The 21,720-nt window shown below is 39.9% G+C and overlaps 2 protein-coding genes across 4 annotated transcripts in view; one reads left to right on the plus strand and one right to left on the minus strand.

The window, feature by feature from the left end:
- Positions 1 to 3,265, plus strand: part of LOC139376072 (astrotactin 1) — a 231,987-nt gene extending 228,722 nt beyond the window's left edge. For all 3 annotated transcript variants that reach the window (XM_071118230.1, XM_071118227.1, XM_071118229.1), the window contains one exon: positions 433 to 3,265. In XM_071118230.1, coding sequence (XP_070974331.1) covers positions 433 to 670 — 238 coding nt within the window. In that variant the 3' untranslated portion in view covers positions 671 to 3,265. The remainder of the gene's footprint in view (positions 1 to 432) is intronic.
- A 3,150-nt stretch (positions 3,266 to 6,415) lies between these two features.
- LOC139376073 (pappalysin 2) overlaps positions 6,416 to 21,720 on the minus strand; it is a 59,341-nt gene continuing 44,036 nt past the window's right edge. The window contains exons 19-24 of the mRNA XM_071118231.1: positions 20,954 to 21,125; positions 20,717 to 20,849; positions 20,104 to 20,213; positions 18,715 to 18,786; positions 8,833 to 8,931; positions 6,416 to 7,002 (exon numbers count right to left, since the gene is read on the minus strand). Coding sequence (XP_070974332.1) covers positions 6,895 to 7,002; positions 8,833 to 8,931; positions 18,715 to 18,786; positions 20,104 to 20,213; positions 20,717 to 20,849; positions 20,954 to 21,125 — 694 coding nt within the window. The 3' untranslated portion in view covers positions 6,416 to 6,894. The remainder of the gene's footprint in view (positions 7,003 to 8,832; positions 8,932 to 18,714; positions 18,787 to 20,103; positions 20,214 to 20,716; positions 20,850 to 20,953; positions 21,126 to 21,720) is intronic.

Consider the following 21,720-nt stretch of genomic DNA (forward strand, 5'->3'; position numbering starts at 1 on the left):
CTTAGTAGATACACTGCTGTTCTATCGTTCGTGTGATGATGTGCAATGATATCAGAGGGAGAATAAACAGTGTTCCTTGTTTGAAGTAACGTCTTTGTTGTTGTAATATCGCAAGCTGATGTGGTAGTTTCACCCCCCCCCCCCCCCCCCCCATAGATATAGGTTTCACCGCTATGAATTCTAGCTTTAAGACATTTTATTTTGTGTTAGGGCCCTGTCTATGTACAGTTTGTCCTTTGAAATAATTTGATTTGAGGTCAATTGTGTATATTACTAATGTGTTAACAATACGTCATAATTACCAATAGTTATCCATGTTAAGACACCTGTGCATTTTATGCCTGTACTGTGTAGCACTGTGGCAGGTAATATCATAGGAAGCTGATTTCAAGGTAGTGTGTGTTTGCTGAGGAGTGTTGTGTTCCTTTGTAGGAAAGCTGGCCTGATTCTCTCCCAGCTGGACGACCTGAGTGGCTGGTGCAGGGGTCTTCTCCAGGAGTCCAAGATCGGCCTGCGCAGGATGTCCCTCAAGTACCTGTCCTGCCGTTACACAGACACCAAGGCCTTTGGTCTCAACTGGGTGGAACTGGGCCAGGATGTGCGAAAGGCCTGCGACGAACAGAACCTGCTAGTCATGTACAATGATTATGGGGAGCCCAAAGAGCGTTGAACGTCACACAGCAAATAATGGGTCTTGAGGATTTGTAAGTGTGTAATTGTGCTTTTGGGATTATCATCATGTCTGCTTTTTAATTATTGTGTGTTCTAACCCTTATTTATTGTTATAGGAACCTGATTTCAAGGTAGGGTGGGTTTGAGAGGTGAGGAGGGTTTATTTAAAATATTATTAGAGCAAAATATAACAATAATGCACATGTACAGTAACAAAGTGTACATGTACCTTTCTCAATGCTTAATTGCATTTAGACAGCACTTTTCATGACTTTTTGGACGTTTGGAAGTTTGGAAGTTGCACCAACAATCCTGAACCCCAAAAATGTATATATTAGGATTATGAAGATTTAGATAATTTACTGTAACATGTTGAATGTAGTATTCAAGTATAAATTAATATTTAAGCTGTTGTACAGAGGTCTTTTGTATTTAGACAGTCCGTATATACAGTAGTGGTCATTTCAGAAGGTTGGGAGGTCATGTACAGTGTGGCTCTAAATGTTAAAAGTTAAAGTTGCCAAACCCAAATGACAGTATTTGCTACATCAATGAATTCCTAATCATTCTGAAATCAACAAATGGCTATCTTTGAAACAGCATTTCTATTACAAAATGAAAGATAACAGCAAATCAATGTTTTATATTGTTTATCCGTAGTATGTTTAGAAATGTACATTTGTATGTGTCTTAGGAATATACATGATGTGATCCTGTAAAAACACTAATACCTTTGATACCTGTGTTTTACTACAATACGCGATTAATATAAACCAAATGCCGACTGTTTTCTTTTTTTTTTTTAAACAATTACGCTCCTCACACACGTTGATAATGGAATAGTTCTCCCCATAACATGGACTTGAAAACAAATGCTTGTAGATATTTTCATAGGTTCACCAATGCATCAAATGACAGCACAGTGGTTAGCTTCTGTGAATATTGTATTACAAATGATTTCTATTATAACATTAATAACAATGGGCCTCAGCTGTAAGGATAAGTCTTTTATTATGAGAAAACCATTGGTTGACATTGATAGGTATGCTTTTTTTTGTTTCAATTTGCACATGAGAGGTGTGAGCATTCATTGTGTATACATGTTTTGTGTATGCTTGCATTATTTTTGTTCTGAGACTGTTTCCCAAAATAATGGAGAGGTTTGTTTTATCAATACAATGAAGTGGATTACAAAAATGGACAGATTATAAGGCTTAACAAATGTTATTATCCATCAGAAGTGCATCAGAATTGTTACCATACACATCATAAAGCTGATGGAAACTAAAGCTGATGAAAACTAACAAAAAGCAGCATGTTATACTATTATGTCTATGTGGCTAATCTAATGTTCTCTTTTTCCCTTTGATCTTTGCTATTTCAAAGAATAATAAATAATATATTATGAAATGTTGGAACGTTGGATGTTCCAAAAAAAAAAGTTTCCTGATCAGTCACCATGTCTAGGCCTAGTTCATTTTCAGTCAGTTAACTCAAGTCAATGTCACACTGTTTGGAATGTTTCTTGGGGATTGTAGAGCCTCAAACACAATGGTTTAAACCAAGTAACAACGGCAAAAGACATGTTAAGTCTCGGCTCAGCTTCTCACTTATACACTGAGTGCACAAAACACAAAACAGCACCTTCTTAATATTGCATTTCACCCTTTTTTGCCCTCAGAACAGCCTCAATTTGCCAGGGCATGAACTCTACAGATGTGGGGGGTAATAGTCATTTATGGGGCAATAGTCATTTAGACAGGTTGCCTTGGTGTTCTTGGGCACAGGGACTATGGTGGTTTGCTTGAAACATGTAGGTATTATAGACTGAGTCAGGGAGAGGTTGAAAATGTCAGTGAAGACACCCGCCAGCTGGGCAGCGCATGCTCTGAGTACGCATCCTAGTAATCTGCCTTGTGAATGTTAACCTGTTTAATGCTCACTTCGAGGCAAGCAACACTGAACCATGCATGAGAGAACCAGCTGTTCCAGACGACTGTGTGATCTCGCTCGCAGTAGCCTATGTGAGTAAGACCTTTAGGTTAATATTCGCAAGGCCACGTGGCCAGACGGAATACCAGGACGTGTATTTAGAACATGCGCTGACTTTCGTATGTGGCGCCGACGGGTATGGTAGCTCTGCTTCTATCTCCTAAGCAACTTTATAGTATTTAGATTTTTGGCTGGAGTGTTTACAGACATATTCAATCTCCCTATCCTCCCTTTTTATACCGCTATCATCCAGAAGGTGAGGTCAGTACAGGTGCATTTAAGCTGGGACCGAGAGACTGAAAAAAATACAGAATACACACAAAAGACAAAGTGTCACAAGTTAAAGATACAATTGAAGATTAGAAACAACTCCAGTTATCACAAACAGTGTTGTCGATCAGAGTCTTAAAAACAGGCAAAGACACTGAATCCCCTAACTTTAAAATCTTCTGAAGCATGTTCCAGGATGAAGGGGCATTATGGGAAAAATATGTTTTCCCCATCTCAGTTCTAGCCTTAGTAACAGACATGGACAGCAGCGACTGCGAACAAAGACTATATTGAGTGACTGAGCAGAGATATGAAGGGAGTTGTCCCATCAATGCTTCCAGTGCTTTAGCTTCCTGGTGGAGAGAGAGGTCCATTGCACCATAGCATACAAATCACAGTGATGGGTAAGTGATCAAGCATTTGTAATAAATCTTAAAGCACAATGTGTCCAGAGTGATGGTCATGGCTCATATAAACACCATCATCCCAGACACCCTGGACCCACTCCAAATCTCTATTGCACTCCATACTACCCCCACCCACATGGACAAAAGGAATACCTGTGTAAGAATGCTGTTCATACCACATAGTCCCTCCCCTCCATGCTCATCACCAAGCTTAGGACCCTGGGCTTGAACACCTCCCTCTGCAACTGTATCCTTCACTTCCTGACGAGCTGCCCTCAGGTGGTGAGGGTAGGCAACAACACATCCGCCACGCTGATCATCAATACAGGGGTGCCTCTGGGGTGTGTGCTTAGTTCCCTCCTGTACTCCCTGTTCACCCATGACACCAACAGGTATGACCAACGATGATGAGGCAGCCATTAGGGATGAGTTTAGAGACCTGCGTGGAACACAGGAAACGGACAGGTAAGTGTGCCACCATCCACAGTGATGGGGCTGAAGTGGAGAGGATTGAGAGCTTCAAGTTCCTTGGTGTACACATCTCTAAGGAATTAACATCGTCCACACACACCCACACAGTTGTGGAGAGGGCACGACAGCACTTATTCCCCTTCAGGAGGCTGAAAAGATTTGTCATGGGCCCTCAGATCCTCAAAAGGTTTTACAGCTGCTCCACTGAGAGCATCTTGACTGGCTGCATCACCACTTTGTACAGCAACTGCAAGGCACCCGACCGCATGGCGCTACAGATTGTGGTGAGTATGGCCCAGTAATTCACTGGGGTCGAGCTACCTGCCATCCAGGACCTCTATACCCGGCGTTGTCAAAGGAAGGCCCCATAAATTGCCAAAGACTCCAGCCACAGACTGTTCTTTCTGCTGCTGCATGGTAAGCAGTACCAATGCACCAAGTCTGGAACCAGGAGGACCCTGAACAGCTTCAACCCCAAAGCCATAAGACTGCTAAACAAGCCTGCAAAATAGCTATTCAAATAGCTACCCGGACTACCTCTTTTGCACTCTCTTGCACTGACTCTATGCATACACACACTGGTCCCACAAACTCACACATACTTACACTGACGTCCCAACACACACACACACACTCTACACATGCTTACGCACACAACATATGCGCACACATGCATACTGACGCCACACACACTTTCAAACTCAGCACACACGCTCCTGCTGTCTATTATCTATCCTGTTGCCTGGTTACTTTACCCCTACCTAGACAGTTGAAGTCGGAAGTTTACATACACCCTAGACAAATACATTTAAACTCAGTTTTTCACAGTTCCTGACATTTAATCCTAGTAAAAATTCCCTGTTTTAGGTCAGTTAGGATTACCACTTTATTTTAAGAATCTGAAAGGTCAGAATAATAGCTTTTTCAGCTTTTATTTATTTCATCACATTCCCAGTGGGTCAGAAGTTTACATACACTCAATTAGTATTTGGTAGCATTGCTTTTAAATTGTTTAACTTGGGTCAAATGTGTCGGGTAGCATTCCACAAGCTTCCCATAATAAATTGGGCGAATTTTGGCCCATTCTCCCTGACAGAGCTGGTGCAATTGAGTCAGGTTTGTAGGCCTCCTTGCTCGCACACACTTTTTCAGTTCTGCCCACACATTTTCTATAGGATTGAGGTCAGGGCTTTGTGATGGCCACTCCAATACCTTAAAATTGTTGTCCTTAAGCCATGTTGCCACAACTTTGGAAGTATGCTTGTGGTCATTGTCCATTTAAAAGACCCATTTGCGACCAAACTATAACTTTCTGACTGATGTCTTGAGATGTTGCTTCAATATATCCACATTATCTTCCTTCCTCATGATGCCATCCATTTTATTAAGTACACCAGTCCCTCCTGCAGCAAAGCACCCCTACAACATGATGCTGCCACCCCCGTGCTTCACGTTTGGGATGGTGTTCTTCGGCTTGTAAGCCTCCCCATTTTTCCTCCAAACATAACAATGGCCAAACAGTTCTATTTTTGTTTCATCAGACCAGAGGACATTTCTCCAGAAAGTATGATTTTTGTCCCCATGTGCAGTTGCAAACCGTAGTCTGGCTTTCTTATGGCGGTTTTGGAGCCGTGGCATCTTCCTTGATGAGCGGCCTTTCAGGTTATGTCGATATAGGACTCGTTTTACTGTGGATATATATACTTTTGTACATTTTTCCTCCAGCATTTTCCCAAGGTCCTTTGCTGTTGTTCTGGGATTGATTTGCACTTTTCACACCAAAGTACATTCATCTCTAGGAGACAGGTATGATGGCTGCATGGGCCCATGGTGTTTACTTGCATACTATTGTTTGTACAGATGAATGTGGTACCTTCAGGCATTTGGAAATTGCTCCCAAGGATGCACCAGACTTGTGGAGGTCTACAATTTTTTTCTGAGGTCTTGGCTGATTTCATTTAATTTTCTCATGATGTCGAGCAAAGAGTCACTGAGTTTGAAGGTAAGCCTTGAAATACATCCACAGGTACACCTACAATTGACCGTCAATTAGCCTATCAGAAGCTTCTAAAGTCATGACTTCATTTTCCAAGCTGTTTCAAGGCACAGTCAACTTAGTGTATGTAAACTTCTGACCCACTGGAATTGTGATACAGTGTGTGAAATAATCTGTCTGTGAACAATTGTTGGAAAAATTACTTGTGTCATGCACGAAGTAGATGTCTTAACCGACTTGCCAAAACTATAGTTTGTTCACAAAAAATGTGTGGAGTGGTTGAAAAACGAGTTTTAATGACTCCAACCTAAGTGTATGTAAACTTCCCGACTTCAACTCTACATAGCTACCTCAATTATATAGCCATGTAATTTTTTACTCATTACTCTTATTCGTTATTCACTGCGTATGCATTCCTCGTGTTACAATTGTAATTTTTTTTATTTTTATCTTTACATTTATCTTGTTGGAAAAGGACCCGTGAGTAAGCATTTCACTGTTAGCCTACACCTGTTGTTTACGGAGCATGTGACAAATAACATTTCATTTGAGATGCATATAGTATGTGTCCCCCTTGTGTTCAGAGGGGTGTGGAGATCCAGAAACATTGAGATAAAATCAGTGTTTATTACGGTTTATTCAACATCAAGTGTAAAGTACAGTATAATATCACACAGAACAAGATTACACAAAATCTGCATGGAATATTTATTGAGAACTGCTACATCTAACAACAACTCTCTTAGCAGAAAGTGTTAAGTTAGGTACCTATGATATGGATAAATATGCATTATGTGATATGATGTTATAATACTGTAGTCTTCCATAACCACATCTACGAAATTAGAGATTGCCCAAATATATTATTCTATACAAGTTAGTTGTCTTTACAGATTAGTTATTGTGTTGGAATCCTAAAAGCTACAATATTAAAACAGTTTTTATATTTGTCTAAGAAGAGATTACCTTCATTGCTCCCTAATAGGAAAACAAAATGGAAATATATCATGTCCAGGGGTGAAGTTCATCTGGTGTTGTTTCATTGTGAGCCAGCCTTGGCCCTGTTCACACATAACGATCCATCGTTCATAACAGTCCTGCTTCCAAGTATTTGGCTTTACTCTTGTTCTCCTCAGCGTTTGGATCACGGCAAGTGCATTCATCCTGATCACAGTTGGCACCAAACGGAATGACCTGTCAATCAGTCAAGTAACCAGGAGATTAGAAACAAACAAATCTCCAGAGGCAATACAATCACAAACAGAGGTCATTTCCCCAACTTAACTAATACATACACATTGTAATTGCATACATTTAACAATGCAATAAACTTCAAACTATGCCCATAAGAAGCCAGTTGTTTGTCCTACCTATCCAATAGTTTGCATAGTATTATATGTGTGAGCTCGACACATGTTTTATTTCTTCACAATTTTAAAGAGAAACAAATGTCTCCAGAGAGATAAATGAAGGGAGTGATGTCAAATGGTTCACCATGGACTCAACGGTGAGAAACCTTGAGTATCGGGGGAGGGAATACACCACAGAGGTGAACGGATGAACACATGTTAAGAATCAACAACAGGGGTTGCCAGGTCTTGTCTAGGAAGCAAGCCATCACCACAGGTTGCAAAATAAACCCAGATGCCCTGCCTAGCACTCTGTTGCAAGAAATGTAAACATGAGAGGCTAGCTAAATGCTGAGGCTAGCCTAGCATTGATTTCACTGATGTTTAATGGAGGTAATAGTTTTATTGAAGATTTAGCAACTGTTCCAGAAGGTTAAGAAGAGAAACAGATCAGAGACTGCTCTCTCCCATTAAATGTGTGTTTGTTTGGCAACAAAGTGTTTCCTAAGCCCTATGTTGGTTCATTGATAGAGGCAATGGTGAGCCAAATGATATAGTGCACTATGTAGGGAATAGGCTGTCATTTGGGACAAAACTATACTCTGCTGCTTTTGGTTTGTTCTAACAACCTCTGGACAACAGGGGCTGGATGTTTTTCCTGCTTGCGTCAAACAAAAATCTTGGACTGTTTTGTATGTACTTCTGAGTAGTTGCTAACCAATGTTTATCATGACTTCACAAAACTGCTTTGAAAGTGGAATAAAATGTGTTTTAGATAACTAATTAATTGAATGAATGGATTGCACTGTACAAACATGTAGAGCATATCGAGGCTCATTACACGTCTCTCCTTCAACTGGAAGCGAGTGAACTGAATCATCTTCCTAGTCCACTATCCAAGTCTTCTGCTGCTTGCTTGGACCTTTGGACCCAAAACCAGACTCTACAAATCAAAGTGGCCAATCAGGGAAGTGCCTTGAAGACCAGAAGCATTTCCATAGACTTCATAAAACACCAGTGCTCCACAGTTCCGCTGGACCCACAGTGACAGGATGCTGTCGCTTACGTTTTATTTCACTTTCTCAGAGCCTTATAGTTTAACTGGTGTTTTACAGTTGCAGAAGACCACGGACACTAAGCCTTCCCCTCATAAAATACTTTTTAGCTGCTGATGTATTTATGACAGGCACTCCGTTGCTGAGCTTACTCATTCAAGGGGGAACCGGGAATAGCTGTGCTACCGCCATGAGTCATAGCTACGGACATGATAGAGACTAATGACCTCCAGTTAGCTGGCTGCAGCACTCCCAGGAATGAATAGGCACCATGATTATACAGTAAGCAAAATAGCAGGTATGTGGGAGAAAAACATTCTCACCGCATTAGACTGACTCTCACATGGAAGTGAGAGTCCCTGCCCATCTTCCAAAAACATCTGAAACCCTACCTCTTCAAACAGTATCTTAAATAATCCTCCTCACCAAAAAAAAAAACTTAACCAGCACTTGCACTTGACCTCCCTCGCCTTCTAGCTCTGATTCTACTGACTGCTACGATATTGAAGAAATTATACTTTCTAGGCCTGTGATATGTGGTTGTCCCACCTAGTTATCTTAAGATAAATGCACTAACTGTAAGTCACTTTCAATAAGAACATCTGCATTGGTTAATTTACCTTTCTGGTTGAGAGTGTGGATGGACAGCAGTCCCCTCCATCATACTCGCAGTAGGCCCGGTTGTTGATGGTGTCACACCAACCATCTCCCCCAAAGGGCTGGATAAAAGGAAACTCTTATTAAAGGTAGCATCCAAAAGATGACATCATCAAAAACGAGGCAACTTCCTACTTGCAGGCATCAACATCAACAGAATTCAACCAAACCCACAATGGGAAGCGCCAATAGTGGATACCATTGCCTTTTCATGCAATTAATTAACACCTAGTAAAGAGCTGATCCCTGACCTCTCAGAGCTGTGATTCAGTATTTTGCATGAGACAGGAATAGGGTACTGCGTTTAACAATTTTTCAGTACTTTGGGGAGTTCTGTCTAACTCGGCAATGGCACGCAATTGTCAAATTTATGTTACATAAAAATCTTAAATGCGTCATAATGAAAGCCTTTAACGTTTTTTAACTTAACCTTAAAATTGCTGTGCCAAAAATAAGAAAATAAGAGGTGACTGCCAAAGATACTGTTGGCTTTCCCCGGGCCGATGGAGTCATTTCAAACACTCCAGGTTGTACCTGAATCCACATCACAGTAGAATGGCAGCTGCTGGGGAGATTTCTGCAGAGTTTCTCCCCTGCTCAAAGCTAGCCCCCACTCCAAAATAATTTTCCTTGCCTTTCGAAGCTGCCAAGCCGTAAATAAATCTATTTAATTGTTTTGTTTTTTACTAAATAATTTGGCCGGTAATTAAAACAGACTCTTTGGCAAAATTTGTTGATACTCCCTTTGTAAGACAAATAGGCTTTTAAACTGGCTCATGGACCATATTGGTTTCAGGTGCATTTGTAATACAATACTGTGGTCTTCATACATTTCTACTATGGTGCCTAACATAAAGCTGTTGTTTTGCAACACGTACAGTTGAAGTCGGAAGTTTACATACACCTTAGCCAAATACATTTGAACTCACAACAGCTTCACAATTGTCACAATTTAATCCTAGTAAAAATTCCCTGTCTTAGGTCAGTTAGGTTATTTTAAGAATGTGAAATGTCAGAATAATAGGAGAAAGAATGATTTATTTCAGCTTTTATTTCCTTCATCACATTCCCAGTGGGTCAGAAGTTTACATACACTCAATTAGTATTTGGTAGCATTGCCTTTAAACTGTTAACTTGGTTCAAACATTTTGGGTAGCCTTCCGCAAACTTCCCACAATAAGTTTCACCAATAAGTTGGTGAATTCTGGCCCATTCCTCGTGTCAATATAGGACTAGTTTTACTGTGGATATAGATACTTTTGTACCTGTTTTCTCCAGCATCTTCACAGGGTCCTTTGCTGTTGTTCTGGGATTGATTTGCACTTTTCTCATCAAAGTACGTTCATCTCTAGGAGACAGAACGTGTCTCCTTCCTGAGCGGTATGATGGCTGTGTGGTCCCATGGTGTTTATACTTGTGTACTATTGTTTGTATAGATGAACATTGTACCTTCAGGCGTTTGGAAATTGCCCCCAAGGATGAACCAGATTTGTGGAGGTCTACATTTTTTTTTCTGAGGTCTTGGCTGATTTCTTTTCATTTTCCCATGATGTCAAGCAAAGAGGCACTGAGTTTGAAGGTAGGCCTCGAAATACATCAACAGGTACACCGCCAATTGACTCAAATTATGTCAATTAGCCTATCAGAAGCTTCTAAAGCCATGACATCATTTTCTGTAATTTTCCAAGTTATTTAAAGGCACAGTCAACTTATTGTATGTAAACTTCTGACCCTGAATTGTGATACAGTGAATTCTAAGTGAAATAATCTGTCTGTAAACAATTGTTGGAAAAATGACTTGTGTCATGCACAAAGTAGATGTCCTAACCGACTTGCCAAAACTATAGTTTGTTAACAAGAAATGTGTGGAGTGGTTGAAAAACAAGTTTTAATGACTCCAACCTAAGTGTATGTAAACTTCCGACTTTAACTGTATGTTACATAATGTAACAACTTCTAAACATGACAAAGTAGTATATTGCTTCTGGTTGTAATGTATCTTTAACATGACCCCTTAACATTGGTTAAATAAGTACCATCAGAAGTTAGACTATTTAAATCTGAAAAGTCTTTAGTCTTTAATGATCTAACATCAGTACTTGACACCTTTCATTATAAAGCAAGACAATACAAATACTGGAACATCAACAGTATGAACACCCATGCTTTCCCTAAAAAAAAATCAAAGTTGACACTCTTGACTCGTCCAAATGCCCATTTCTATCAACAATTTCCCCACACCTTTCTTATCACCCAAATGTTCTCCATAACGTAAGAAAGAGGCATGACTTTTCCACTTGTGAGTCATTGTATTTTTTATTTGATAAAGGTACCATTAATGTAATTTTAAAGGTGATAAGGGGTCATAGACAAGACTGATGGATCCGACTTCCACCGAGTGCTCCAGGAATCTGGGAAATAAGGCAGAGAGAGACCTCCCGACTTCTAACGGCCCTGTGTAAACTGTCAGTAAATTTAATAGTACCGCCTCTTAGAACATACTTGGAACTCTGATGTCTGCTGGATTATGGTGTCAGTGTAATGTACCAAGTTTAAAGGTGTTTATGATGCCGTGTCTGCACCAGCAGACTTTGGAGGGGAGGCCGACTTTTGCCCAGAACCTTGGTGTTTTCTTTTTGAAAAATCCATTGTTCTAGTACACTGTAATTCCTACAGTAGACTAGATGCCATACAGTGTGCTATCTGAGGGACAACTCATCCCTTTGATAGCTTGCTGAGCTGTTTGAGTTACAACAGCGAATAAATATATCCACTATCAGATATCCAACCCGGCTGTTTACTCATTTTCCAGGCTTCAATCGAAGAGGGGTTCTTAGGGATTCTAGTCCATTGCATTTTTTAACTTGCGTCATCCAAATTGGTATTTAAAGAATCCAGAATTTACTTTAAATGAACCCCTTTGTTATTGTTATTCATTCATAAACACAACACAACTGTTTCCATTAAGACAAAAACGTTTTGAAGAAACATAAATTAACACAATGCAACTGTTTCCAGGATGACTCAGTAATTCGACAATACCAAAATAAATGTGGACTAAGTTTATCATTAGCGACACCAAGGGTGGCAATTCCTCATAAACATTATCTCTTCATGCCATGAAAACAATCTTACAACTTAAAAGCCACACGTGGTTATAGATTAAACCTAAACATCCTGTTGGAGTGAAGGAAGGGGTTACGCTCGGAGAGAGAGCCGACGGACTTAGTTTAATGCTAAGTGAAAGATACAACAAACTAAATAAACTCCCTAGCAACACCTTTAAATGTTTTGGGAAAGAAAATGGGATAACTAGTCAGTTGCACAACTAAATGCATTCAACAGAAATGTGTCTTCAGTCTTCCCTCTGAATCAGAGAGGTGCGGGGGGCTGCCTTAATCGACGTCCATGGCGCCCGGGGAGCAGTTGTTGTTGGGGGTTAACTGCCTTGCTCAAGGGCCCACATTACCGCTTCCTGATTGAGACTTCCTCAGAGCTTGCTCACTAATTATGTTCTCCTCTAAATTCCTTCTCAAATGTAAAGTCATGTTTAGCGGTTCAAAACGAACCTGGAACATTAATGTGTGTCTGGCAAATGTTAAACTTCAAGGTACAGTTACCGCTCAAGGTATTGTAAAATTGGACTATTTAAAGACATGTTCTTGAACTTTGGTGACTACTAAATATTTTTTAAACCCCCTGCTTTGGGCTGGATGTGTGAATGTGTAGTTCATACATATGTAATCTATGAGCAGAGTGACTATCTTACCTCAATTAGCCACAAAATCACTTGTTTGAAACTGACTGTTTTTCTTGAAGCTGTGCTGTGCCATTTTCCCTACATTTTCCCCCACATCTTCCCTCTATAGCAATTTGAGTTCTCCCAGTGAGCTTCATCCCCTCGCCATATGAATGACAGTTAGCAAGTGGCACATCATGCACCCACAGCAGAGCGAGAGAGAGCAATGATTGTACAGTATGTGCAGATATGTGCACCATGCCTTCGGAAAGTATTCAGATCTCTTGACTTTTTCCACATTTTGCGATGTTACAGTCTTATTCTAAAATCGGGGTGGCAGATAGCCTAGTGGTTAGAGCGTTGATCGAATCCCTGAGCTGATAAAGTTCAAATCTGTCGTTCTGACCCTGAACAAGGCAGTTAACCCACTGTTCCTAGGCCGTCATTGAAAATAAGATTTTGTTCTTAACTGACTTGCCTAGTTAATGGATAAAAATCCTCCCCATAAAAAAACAGTTTTTTTAGACATTTTGACAGTGCATGTCAGAGCAAAAACCAAGTCATGAGGTCGAATGAATTGTCCGTAAAGCTCAGAGACAAGATTGTGCCGAGGCACAGATCTGTGTACCAAAGAAAGGGTACCAAAGAACTTCTGCAGCATTGAAGGTTCCCAAGAACACAGTGGCCACCATCATTTTAAATGGAAAACGTTTAGAACCACCACTCTTCACCTCCTAGAGCTGGCCGCCCGGTCAAACTGAGTAATGAAAACAAGATTCAATACTTTGGCCTGAATGCCAAGCGTCACGTCTGGAGGAAACCTGGCACCATCCCTACGGGGAAGCATGGTGGTGGCAGCATCATGCTGTGGGGATGTTTTTCAGCGGCAGGGACTGGGAGACTAGTCAGGGTCGAGGCAAAGATGACCGGTGAAAAGTACAGAGAGATCCTTAATGAAAACCTGCTCCAGGACCTCAGACTGGGGGTGAATGTTCACCACCGCACAGGACAATGACCCTAAACACAGAGCCAAGACAAGGCAGGAGTGACTTTGGGACAAGTCTCAATGTCCTTGAGTGGCCCAGACTTGAACCCAATCTAATATTTCTGGAGAGACCTGAAAATAGCTTTGCAGTCCAACTTTGCAATCCAATCTAACAGAGCTTGAGAGGATCTGCAGAGAAGAATGGTAGAAACTCCCCAAATACAGGTGTGCCACATTTGTAGCGTCGTACCCAAAAAGACTCAGGGCTGTAATTGCTGCCAAAGGTGCTTCAACAAACTACTGAGTAAAAAAGTACTGAGTAAAAAACAAAATACTGAGTAAATACTTATGTAAATGTAATATTTCCGCTTTTTTATTTCTATACATTTTAAACATTTGTAAAAATAGTTTTTGCTTTGTTATTATGGGGTATTGTGTGTAGATTTATGAGCCAAAAAAACTATTGAATACATTTTAGAATAAGGCTGTAACCTAACAGAACGTGGAAAAAAGTCAAGGGGTCTGAATACTTTCCAAAGGCACTGTATGTGCCGTAGTATGCAATTTTCGGGTATTTCAGAACTACTGTCTAAAAAGTATACAAAAGTATAAATATATGATGTTATTTATAACAAGTATTACTCACACTGCAAGTTCAACTTGTGAACGAGAGAAGAGTTTATACTGGCTGTAACTGTGGAGCACATGGGGTAGGCTAAATAGTTTGTTTTTGAAGGGCTGATTGGCTAGTCTCGACACACCCTCATTACATTATTCAGTTGTCTCTCTGCTCTCTACTGTCCATTCAGCCTTTGCTTGTTTACTTCTTGAAAGGAAAATACCATTTGAGTATTCTTTTGATCAACTGTTTTGCTATTGAGATTTATGCATTTTGTGCACCACGATTAGAAGAGGAAAATGTTGGCCTAGATAATGAAGGTCTACTTGTGGTAAAGTCTAATGTGCCTTAAACGGATACTTCGGGATTTTAGCAATGAGTCAGAAGAACTCATGGATACCATTTTTATGTCTCTGCATCCAGTATGAATGTTGTTTTGTGAGCCAATGTCAGCTAGCGTTAGTGCAATGACTAGAAGTGTGTTGTAGCTACTGTACTTGCATGCTAGCAGTTACCATAGACTACCAGTCATTGCGCTAACGCTAGTTAGCAATTGCGCTAATGCTAGTTAGCAACTTCCTTCAAACTGCACGTAAAGACATAAAAATGGTTTCCACAAGCACTGAAGTATTCCTTTAACTGACCTCATCATCCTATTTTGAAAATGAGCATCTGGATGAGATCTGTCAGGGAGCATTTGTAACACATGTGGAGTGGTATAATTTACAATGTTGTCATGGAGTATCTGGTTATAAGCAACTGAAGATTGAAGGAAAGAATTGTTGGCAGGTAGATTAAATATTTTAATACCATGAGACATGAACAGTTAATGTGTTCCATAGATAGTTCCAGTTTACACTAAAGTCTGGTGGATTCTGAATAAAAAGTTCTGGATAATAATAGTGTACTATGACAGCTAATAAATTAATGGGCAAATATATCAAAATAAGCCTGCCTTTGAATTTGATCCCTGAAAATAGACAAAATCTAAGGAAACGATGAAAGAGAAATGGAACACCGTCAGCCTCAGAAATTACGCTTTGTCGCCAGTGATCAGTATTTCAACAAATAAAGCCTTAACAAGGTAGAGCGAGAGAGGTTCATAGTTTGCAGTGAACCGTGCCATAGTTGGTGCACACTTGAGGCCCATTTCATTCCCCTGTAGGTGAAGGAACTGCACTAAGGTTAATTTACTGTTTTTACTTTCAATGACTGTGATATGTGCTTGTCTTACCTACCTTAGTTGAATTCATTCTGTAAGTCACTCTGGATAAGTGTCTGCTAAGTGACCAAATTGTAAATCCAAATCTAAATGTAAATCTGATGAGTTAACCATGTTTAAACCCACAGGCTGTTCAACTCGTGGACAATGGATTTTGACGTAAAACCACACCTTAACTTAGAATACGGCATAAACATTCTCAGTGGACCCACACTGTTGTTTGCTTTATCTGCAATTAATTGAATGTGGGTCTTGGTGGTAATATTCTTGGTTGAGGTAGGAGTATGTACAGTATGATAAAATGAAGGGTCTATGGTTTCGGTTTTATTTACTTTTTAAAGTAAAACATGTAATCCTTTTTCTGCAATAAATGTAGAGCAAGTCTGTTCAAGCTTAGGCTACTTTAAAGAAAACACCATTGTTTTGATGTTAGGGGTGATTATGATCAGGTAAGAAAATACTTTTTCAAAGCATGTATTGCTCGGGTCTCCATTTTGAAGACTAACACAATAGAGAGATAAAACAGACTGTAGCGATAGAACAGAGCAGCGTAGATTTGCAAAATATATTACAGGTGCTACCTGTCCCAGACCTGCTGTTTTCAACTCTCTAGAGACAGCAGGAGCGGTAGAGATACTCTCAATGATCGGCTATGAAAAGCCAACTGACATTTACTTCTGAGGTGCTGACCTGTTGCACCCTCGGCAACTACTGTGATTATTATTATTTGACCATGCTGGTCATTTATGAACATTTGAACATATTGGCCATGTTCTGTTATAATCTCCACCCGGCACAGCCAGAAGAGGACTGACCATCCCTCATAGCCTGGTTCCTCTCTAGGTTTCTTCCTAGGTTTTGGGCCTTTCTAGTGAGTTTTTCCTAGCCACCGTGCTTCTACACCTGCATTGCTTGCTGTTTGGGGTTTTAGGCTGGGTTTCTATCTCAGCACTTTGAGATATCAACTTGGCTATATAAATACATTTCATTTGATTTGACATGTCTCATCTTTAATCATGTTGGTACAGTATAATACTGCAAAATTGCAGACGGAAAGCCCGGGTGTATTTATGTTGTTGTTGACATTTTAAAATACATTTCCTGCAATTCTACACAGTTTGACCTGACTTATTATGCCTCTCTTGATGGGTATTTTGTGGGGTATATGGATGGGTTTGAAAACACAGTACAAGTGGAAGGATAAGTGGAAGGCCCCCCAATCCCCCCAAAAAATGTAAATAAAAGATTTGCAGGTTTGTAATACATTTAGCCATTTTAACGCTAATTTCTAGCTACTCTACACATTTTGTAATGAGGAAGAGAGAAAATGGTGGGGTTTTAAAGTAAGTGTCAAGTGAAAATCTCAATTTTAAAAGTTCAAATTCTATTAACTCATACCCAAATAATGTTGTTGACTCATCCTATACTTGTATTTGTGGCCAACGCATAAATCTGAGGGGGAAAAAAAAACACTTCAAAAAAACCAACTCAAACTTGTATCTCAAACAGACCGTTTTTTCAAATGCTTGCTATTTCCTGATAACAGATGAGCGGTCTACTCGCATTAATATTTTTAATGACAGGTATACGCCCACACCATTCTGTTGTTGGGGTACGCCCACACCAATCCATCACATAAAAGCTGCTTTTTAACATACTTATTTAAAAAAAATTGGAAGGAAAACTATTTCACTCATAATGTAATTAATTATATATATTTAATAGAAATCTGGAAACACTGGACAGTTACTTTACAAGTCAACTTTGGGCAAAAATAACAGCTTTAAACTGTATAAGTGATCAATGCACTATAATAGCAGGTCATTTAATGCTTAAAAAAATGGATAATATTGACAAGACATTTGGCTACAGGAGTGCCATTTCTTACCTATCTCTACAGCTTACATCCAAAATGACATCAACACATACTGGAGGAGTTACTGGCTAGCTACAAGTGGCTAGCTTAGCTGATGAACTAGCTACATCGGTCACGGCGTGCATGACCAGAAAGACACATCGATGAACCATCAAACGGAGTTGGACCGTTGTTCATGCCCAAAGTCGATTGTTAAAGCAAATTTCCTGCAATTCTACACATTTTGCCATTGATTATGATGTGCTATATACTATCTGACGTGTTCTGGCTGGGGTACCTCAACCAAAACATTTAATTTGTTTATTTTAACCTCTCTTGGGTAGGGGGCAATATTTTCACGTTCGGATGAAAAGCGTGCCCAAAGTAAACTGCCTGTTATTCAGGCCCAGAAGCTATGCATATAGAATATGTAAATAACTGGTAGATTTGGATAGAAAATACTCAAAAGTTTATAAAACTGTTAAAATTATGTCTGTGAGTATTAACAGAACTGACTTGGCAGGCAAAACCCCGAGGACAAACCATCCCAAAAAAACAAATGTTCAGCCTACCACTGTTTTCAATGGCTGTCACTTTTATTATAAGGCAAAATCCTCCCAGGTTGCAGTTCCTAGGGCTTCCACTAGATGTCAACAGTCTTTAGAAAGAGTTTCATGCTGGTTTTTGGAAAAATGAGACAGACATTGTAGTTTTTCTAGGTGGCTCCCATTTTGGATGTAGTGTTTCCAAGCGCGTGGAAGAGAGCGCCTTCTTTGGTATTTTTCTCCGGTAAAGACGATAACGATTCTCCGTCTTAAATGTTATCGTTTATTTACGTATTAGGGTATCTAACGTTTGATTATAAACGTTGCTTGACTTGTTTGTAAAAGTTTATTAGTAACATTTGGGATTCATTTTTTATGCATTTTGATGGAAGGAAACTGGGTGGATTATGGACTGAAGCGCGCCAGCTAAACTGAGTTTTTATGGATATAAAGAAGGACATTATCGAACAAAAGGACCATTTGTGATGTATCTGGGACCTTTTGGAGTGCCAACAGAAGAAGATCAAAGGTAAGGCATTTATTAAATCGCTATTTCTGACTTTCGTGGCGCACCTGCCTGGTTGAAATATGTTTTTCATGCTTTTGTATGCGGGGTGCTGTCCTCAGATAATCGCATGGTGTGCTTTCGCCGTAAAGCCCTTTTGAAATCTGACACAGCGGCTGGATTAACAAGAAGTTAAATTTAATTTTTATGTATTACACTTGTGATTTTATGAAAGTTAAATATTTATAATTCTGCAATTTCACCGGATATTGGCCAGGTGGGACGGTAGCGCCCATAATAAGTTACTGAAATTATTAGGGGGGGCACATGTCCCCCCATCCCTGGTGTCAATTTTGCCTATGATAGAACACTCACCTCACATGACTGGATGCATTGTATGAGTTTGGGGTCAGGATGCCATCTCATCATTCCTGTGCAGACGATGTCCTGTAATGTAACATTTTTTGAGACGTTGTAATTAGTCATCAGTATCAACATCAAGCTCTATAGATCTAAACCGGTTTCAGTTAAACTAGGCTTACAGGAAATGGTATGTCTGTACACAGGACTTTCTTTTTGGTGATACAAAATGTCAATGACTACACTTGATAAAGATCTCTAACTTTAAATCCAGCTCCAACTTTACACTACCTCCCACCAAACCAAAAACATTTAGTCAACAAGGCCATATTTGGTGTTATGAAGTGATCTAGCCAAAAAGGCACTGTCATCTTGAATTCTCATAATGGTCTGTGGCATTTTCTTTCTACCTTAATTGGAACGACAGCGTACTAATCATATTGATTGACTGACAAAGACTGTAGGAGTAACAGGATACTCCTTTGTGTCCCAAAAGTTGTCTGGTTAAGGGATACAGTCATAATGCCTTGGATCAAGATGACGTGCCAGTAATACAGCTCAAGTTATCAAAATCAGTTCCAAACTATTTGGAAGGCAGTTAGGTCTGCTGGCTCGGTGAAGGGCCACCCAATAGAGCAGGGGTACTCAACTCTTACCCTGTGAGGTCCGGAGCCTGCTGGTTTTCTGTTCTACCTGATAATTAATTGTACACACCTGGTGTCCCAGGTCTAAATCAGTCCCTGATTTAGAACAATGAAAAAATGCAGCAGAACAGCTTCGAGGTCCAGAGTTGAGTTTGAGGGCAATATAGGGTCAAATGATAGGGCTGTTTACCCTAGCGTTCATGTCAAAGCGATCCTTTGAGATGATATTGGGCAGGTTGCCCTTCTTAAGAAAACAACAGTATATTTCACTCTGACACATCATTGAAATTCCTAGACATTCCGCCATGATGATTGCGTGTTCCAGAGATTCTTGATGAAAGGCGCCTATTTATAATAGTATAACCCCTGATGTCACATATCACTTTTTTAGTCCATCCGATTCTTTATACCATCATAACTTGCCATCTGTATGTCAATCTTGCAGAAATCACAATAAACATTTGATCATTACAGAGTTCACAGTAATGCTAACAGTGCCCTAACTTAGCAGGGAAGAAGCAGGAAGCTTGCAATTGGTTCTTTATATTGAATAATATTAATACACTGGCTAAAATAAGCTGCAAATGTAGCTTTTTTGCAGGAAAAGCTCAATTTGAAGTATAGATAACCACGTTTTAGTCATTTACTCATCCAAATGAATCATTTGAGCAAGCCTCAGACCTGTTTGTGAAGCTCTAAGGATACACAAGGGGGATATCAGCCAATGCTGAACAACGTTTGCATCAGTCAAACACCTTACCTGAACCCTGCCTGGCAGCATCCAGTGCTTGACGTTGTCTGCTGTGGTGCCATTGGCTAAAACCACTGGGTCATGCAGGGCTGCACTGCATGTTGGGTAGCAAACTGCACCTGCAGTGACACAAAATAAGCTTTCCTTCTACGCTGATTTGCATCTGTTGAATTTATTCATGTGCAAATAAAAAAAGTTGAGACTAGTCATCTGTGGTTCAACAGCTTGGCAGTTCGGCTTGCAAAGTGTTTTACCACCTGCTACCTGCTATGGCTGTGTTATATTTTCCAATGCCTTCTGGGATGCTACAGAACGCTCCACAATTCATAATATCTAAACAATTAAGAATACTTGGGTAAAAATATACATGTATACATATATATTTTTAAGGTATGGTATTACATAATGATGAGATGTTAAAACACGTTCTGTTACATCGTAGAAGCTTCATGACCAAACAAATACCAATAGAATGGATGCAATGCATTATGTCTTTAAAATAATACTGACAGTCTATTGATTACTACAGTACAAAACACTGCTGTGCATTACTACATTAAAGTACTACTGTAAGTGTAATGAGGAGTGTCCTCAAGCTGGAGAAGTTGAGAAGGAGACTTACCAACATTGAAACTCTCGTCACAGGCAAACTGAACCTGATTGACATCAGGCGGAGGTGGGCAGGCTCCAGCTAACCTTGTACACATGGTGAACTCCTCTGTCCACCTGCCATCTTTAGTGCAGCGAATCGTGTGCTGTCAGGAGAGATAAAAACTGAATGAATAAGATAGTACTTTATTAATGGGATGGGATGATGTTCAAGCTCAGAAAGTGGACCTAGATTGCATCTTTTGTTTACGTTTTCTGAGGCGTGGGGACACAGGAGGGTACAGAGGCTGTTGTAGTGCCTGCCATTGGTGCAGGTGTACATGCCCTCAAAGACAGCAGGCAGAGATGGACAGGGAACGGGTTCACAGCCCCCCTCCTCCCACTGGCCCCCCTCTACACACTCCACCTTCAGAAACCTCCTCCTAACACACACACAACACACACACAGACACACACACACACACAAAATTCTGTTGTTTCAAATTTAATTTAAAACATCTCAAAAGTAATAATAAACAAGATAATTTAAAACCATTTTTATAGTGCTTTTAGCTTTTAACACGTTGCATTAATAAGGTGCTTAAGATTTTCATATATCTTAAAAGTGAGTTGAAAAACTCATAAAGAAGTCCAGGTGCAAAAATTATGTTCTCATATTAGTTTGTACATGCAGTTAGTCCTGTAGAACATGCTGAGCAGTCTTAGAAGGTCCAGCTAGATTCAAGAACATTGTCTTTGACAGCCAACATTGCCCAATAGTCAAGGGATAATGCTGACTCCAACAAAGGGCGGAAATAAACTCGCACCAGCGGTTTACTAATGGGAAACTATCTCATTAGAAACATGTGAATTACATCGATAATGAGGTGAAGTTACCCAATTAATTTAACTGGAAAACAATAATGAGGCAAGTAACCATTGGTATGGAATTTATTGGAGGTTTATGTTGCTATGCTTAGAAACCGTACACAGGTATGCAAGGCTGATGGATCTAAAAATACATTTAAATGTATGAAT

This window comes from Oncorhynchus clarkii, chromosome 20, assembly GCF_045791955.1.
Source record: "Oncorhynchus clarkii lewisi isolate Uvic-CL-2024 chromosome 20, UVic_Ocla_1.0, whole genome shotgun sequence".
In the NCBI taxonomy this organism is placed as follows: Eukaryota; Metazoa; Chordata; class Actinopteri; order Salmoniformes; family Salmonidae; genus Oncorhynchus; species Oncorhynchus clarkii.